Source organism: Cannabis sativa, chromosome 8, assembly GCF_029168945.1.
Source record: "Cannabis sativa cultivar Pink pepper isolate KNU-18-1 chromosome 8, ASM2916894v1, whole genome shotgun sequence".
NCBI classification, from domain to species: domain Eukaryota; kingdom Viridiplantae; phylum Streptophyta; class Magnoliopsida; order Rosales; family Cannabaceae; genus Cannabis; species Cannabis sativa.
Window position 1 is genome coordinate 45037156 of NC_083608.1, and position 5039 is coordinate 45042194.

The following is a 5039-nucleotide window of genomic DNA, read 5'->3' on the forward strand; positions in this document are numbered from 1 at the left end:
TCGTTAATTAATGAATAAATTCACTCTTATAATTTTTTTGAGGTAATATTTTTAGAAGGGAGATATAAAATTCTACTAAAATAGAATGATCATACTAAAAATTTTACATTATGTAAGTTATTTTTGTTAAAAAAAAATAGTCATAGAAACATTTTTATTTTTCAAACTTTACGTGATCAAAATTTTTAACTTTCAAACAATTTCTAACCAATCGAATGTTTACGCGTAAGCCACTAACTCTGGACCTCATCGCATTTGATCAAAGCTTCCTTCCCTCTCGGTTGGTCAACACTCAAAAACTCATTTTTTTCTAACTCCAACAGTTCACTTCAGTCCGTACCAACAACCGCCGTCCTACCCTCTCACCGTCGCCGGCGCTGTTAAAAATCTTCTCTTTACGAAAACGACATGTCTCTTTGTTCGCCTGGATTCTCTGCGTCGCCATCGAACCTCTTCTACACTGACGTTTCGACCAGGCAATGCGGCTTCCACCACCACCACAACCTCGCTGTCGATGGTTGGGTTTTTCATTCTTCCCGCCAGTCTTTATCGATCGAGAACAGTGGGTTTCGTCTGAAGTGCACTGAATCAGACTCCGTTGCTAAGACGATCGAGTTTACTGATCGCGGCGATGGTGGTGATGGTGGGAATTTTTTGGGTGGCGGAGGAAATGGAGGCGGAGGCGGAGACGAGGGTGATGGTGATGGTGAAGAGAAGGAGTTTGGACCGATAATGAAGTTTGAGGAGGTAATGAAGGAGGCCGAAACTCGAGGAGTGAAGCTTCCTTCCGACATGGTTGAGGCTGCTAAATCCACCGGAATTAGGAAAGCTTTCCTTTCCCGGTACTTAGATCTGGAGGTGAAAGTTTTTCAGTGTTTGCAATCATTTCTTTTTCACAATTTCGTTTTTTTTAATTAGTAATCGTTTACTGAGATTAGCTAGCCAAGTTTAGAATCTAAGCTAATTTTATTCATTTAATAAATTTGATTTTTTAGGATTTAAAAGTAAATCCCAGCTTAAATTTTTGTTTAAGAAGCTGAAAAATCAAAGCTTTGTTTGTAAATTGTTAATTTTTTTTCCCATTCACAATTACCAAATCATGCTTTTTCTGAATTTTTTAAGCCGTAAAAATTCCGAACTATTAAGATTGTTAGATTCAAAGACATTCGTCTAATTCTGTTCAATTTCACTAATCGGCTGACATGGCTGAAAATTCTAAGGGCATGATTTGTTACACGCAAAATTGTTAGTAAAATTGAACCGAAGTAGACAAAAGTTATTGAATCCAACAATTTCATTAGTTTGAGAGAAATTTTTAACGACCTAAAAAGTTTAGGCTACGATTTGGTACACGCCAAAATCTGGAGATAAAAATCTTAGCTAGCCTCTTGTTTTCTTTTAAGCTTTTATTAAGCATATGGTTTTGCAGGGATCAGCTTGGCCATTGGGTTTTCTCATGAAACACTGCTCTATGTTACGAAATCGAATGCTGGCAGATCCTTCCTTCTTGTTCAAAGTTGGGACAGAGGTTTGTTTTGGGTGATTAAACTTAAAAGTATTGTGCACAAATTCAATTCATTGAGCTGAGGGACCTTTAGTCTCACCTGAATATGATTTGAAATGGTTTGTGACTGCAATTGTTTCTTATTAATATGATTTTTTTTTTTAATGTTCATTAGTGTTTGAGTAGTTCTTATTGGTTTGGTACAATGTAGGTAGTCATAGATTCTTGTTGTGCAACGTTTGCCGAAGTTCAGAAGAGGGGAAAAGATTTCTGGGCGGAATTCGAGTTGTATGCTGCTGATCTTTTGGTTGGTGTAGTTGTTGATATTGCTTTGGTAGGCATGTTAGCACCCTATGCTCGAATAGGGAAGCCTCCATCCGTGTCGAAAGGTTTATTTGGACAAATACAACAGGCTACCAGGGCACTTCCTAGCAGGTTAGCCTCCCATGGTAGGAACTTTAGACTTATAGAATGGTGAACGAACTAAATAAGTTTTCCATTATTTGTTTTGCTTTGCAAGGACCATATTGTGTTATGTTTTTCATATCAAAACATTATGCTGTATTTTTTGTCCTATGCCTCTTAAGCCTCCTAGTCCCCTTTAACCTATTATGTTTTATCAAATTTTTAATGATTAAGATACACCACATTAGAAGTATTGAGCTAAAGCTATTATGTGGCAACTCAAGAACCCTTTGTTCTTATTCAAGTAGTCACTCTAATATTCACTCTTGTTAAGTGAAGCTCACTTGGATAATTTTTTTTTCTACTGTTCTCACTCTATAGATGTTCCCTTTATTCTTTAATGTTTTCTTCTTTTTTAGTCTCTTGTGCATCATTTTAAGCACCTTTGTTGGGCTGAACAAATGACTCAAATCATTACCAAAATACATGTAATATTTATATAAATGAGAAGGATCAGTTCGAGAAAAAGTTTTTTCACAATAGTTCTCTTAAGTACCTTTTCTATATATGATGGATCTGGTGTTACCTTGTAGGGACTTCAGTATTCTTCAAATGCGGAAGTCTTTTTATCCTTAACTAATTTATTTTCGAAAAAATTATCTTCTCTTATGTAGTGTCTTTGAAGCCGAAAGACCAGGATGTACATTTACAGCGAAGCAACGAGTTGCCACATACTTTTATAAGGTATCTTGTTTTACTAATTCATCAACATCTTTAATAGTAATTATATTATATTGTTGTTTTCGCTTTGTCTTAGTATTTTCCTGAATTGGAAAGCTGTCTAAAATTGTTTTTAATATTCTTATTGGCACCTTTTGGATCCAGGGAGTGTTGTATGGATCGGTTGGATTTGGATGTGGTCTTATTGGCCAAGGCATTGCAAACATGATCATGAATGCTAAAAGGTATGTTCTTGTCATGTATTCCTGATATGAACCAAATAGATATACAGAGAATATAGGAACAAACCAGCAAAAATGATAAAGAAAGAGATGAAACTATTCAGATTCTTTATTAATGAAAGACCGAGAACAATACCATGAAAATGGCTGGTATTCGAGAGACCGCCAACTCTACACAATGGCTGATATTCAAGAGACAGCCAACTCTCCCAAGAGCAAATGCTCAACTCAATGACCCATTTTCCCCCCTCAATGACCCATTTTCACAACTCTTTCCCCTTCCCAATAATTCTAATAATCTCTGTAACTGCCTAGAACAATATGTCAAATTCCCCTCAATGCTTACGTGTCATATTGCTTATTTGGTGTCTATCAATTCCATATCTGACTCTATTAGTTTACATGCATTTTCTTCTGCAAATGTAATTATTGGAACTTAGAACTCAGGAATCATTTAGAAATGAAGAACAGAATTGTGCTATTACATAAATACTTGGATTTCTTATTTTATGATTAGAACTAAGAAGCATTTGCACTACTGATGGATTTCTCTCTTGTACTATCAGGAGCATAAAGAAATCCGAAGAGGATATACCTATTCCTCCTCTGCTTGGAAGTGCTGCACTTTGGGGTAAGTATTGCTCTGTCCTTCAGATATTTTCGAATGGTTCTCTGCTCAGCTGTTACTGTACAAATATATTCTATGCAAGCCCATTTTCTTTTTTGGTCTCTTAGCTGATTGTATTAATTTTTAGTGGCATATCAAGCAAATGGTTTTTCAATTCTGCAACACCATTTTCTGCATCTTTTACAAAATGGATTACCTTCACCGCGGATGATTGAAAGGATGAGATATATAGACAACAGAAACCCTTGTGAAATCACTATTATAGAAACCAATAAACAATTAACAAAACACTTAGGAATATATATTAGTTACCTTCTGACCAATGTCACAACAGAAACCCTTGTGAAATCACTATTATAGAAACCAATAAAAAAACTCTTGCTTTGTAACAAACTCAAATCTCTTTATTTTTAAATACTAACATAACTTTTACATCAAACACCCAATTGTCAGTAATCATTTATTCAACAATATCTACATTCTATGCTCAAAATTATGACTCAAACTTTTAGAAATTAGCAGAAAACACAATTAAATTCTAAAGAGCTTACATGAGTATTCAAGTGAACATAAAGCAGGAAAAATAAGGCTTTGATTACAGAGACTATATTAAAACAAAGAAACTTTGAAATAAGCAATGGATAAAGCATATGTAAATATCTATCTTTTCATTCAATTAACTTATCAGTTTTCCCCTTAATCAGGTGTTTTTCTTGCTGTGTCGTCCAACACACGTTACCAAATTATAAATGGACTCGAACAGCTTGTCGAAGCATCACCTTTGGCAAAACAGGTGCCACCAGTCGCGATGGCATTCACAGTAGGTGTACGATTTGCCAACAACATATACGGGGGTATGCAGTTTATAGATTGGGCTAAACTGAGCGGAGTGCAATAGCTGCAATACATATAAATGTCTCTCATTTTCAATATCAAATAAGCTATAGAAATATTTTATATATTTTCTTGAGCAATAAGAGTTTTTGAGTTTGAAGTAGTACATTTTCTGGGCTTAGACACTGCATTCTCATTTTACAGTCTCTAAGGTAAAGAAAGATAATCACTTTAAAGCATAAATTAGATCATTTTACATATAAACATGACCCTCTTAGGTAGAAGAGCTCATGAAAGTGTTAATATGCTTGGATTTTTTTTAAACTGCTTTGCCATGAAATTACTTTTCTCTATTGTGTTTAATGTCTAGTTATAGTTCTAAAATATATTGAAGAACATTTAAATAGAATGGGATATGGCTTTTCACTCTGGGAAATTTCACATCAACTTTTACTTTTTTGAGGATATTCATTATCCACTATGAGGGAATAGTCACATCCCCTCTCCATCCATATCCCCATACCACTTTAATATTCTTATAATATCATCATTCAAGTTTTTTACCTACCAAAAAAGAGCTTATTTACACAAAATGGGTCATGTCTGAAAATCCACCATGTGAAAAAAAAAAGTTTTGGATGAATGACCCATTGACCCTGCCTTGTAGTGTTTGGAGAAGGAAGGTGAAAAAAAAATATAGTAAATG

The 5039-nt window shown here is 34.8% G+C and overlaps 1 protein-coding gene across 1 annotated transcript; it reads left to right on the forward strand.

Annotated features, from left to right (window-relative positions):
• The first annotated feature begins 246 nt into the window (after positions 1–246).
• Positions 247–4684, forward strand: LOC115700895 (protein RETICULATA-RELATED 1, chloroplastic). Its single transcript, XM_030628562.2, has 7 exons — positions 247–858; positions 1430–1528; positions 1716–1939; positions 2584–2653; positions 2795–2874; positions 3438–3502; positions 4204–4684. Exons 1-7 carry the CDS (start codon positions 409–411, stop codon positions 4395–4397), a joined length of 1182 nt encoding a protein of 393 aa, XP_030484422.2. The 5' UTR covers positions 247–408; the 3' UTR covers positions 4398–4684.
• Positions 4685–5039: the final 355 nt, after the last annotated feature.

Bases quoted from the DNA above. Each gene is read 5' to 3' on its own strand.
- LOC115700895 (XM_030628562.2), top strand. From the start codon at position 409: ATGTCTCTTTGTTCGCCTGGATTCTCTGCGTCGCCATCGAACCTCTTC. The intron at 1,529-1,715 runs GTTTGTTTTGGG...GGTACAATGTAG, and splicing joins TGTTCAAAGTTGGGACAGAG to GTAGTCATAGATTCTTGTTG. The intron at 2,654-2,794 runs GTATCTTGTTTT...TTTTGGATCCAG, and splicing joins TTGCCACATACTTTTATAAG to GGAGTGTTGTATGGATCGGT.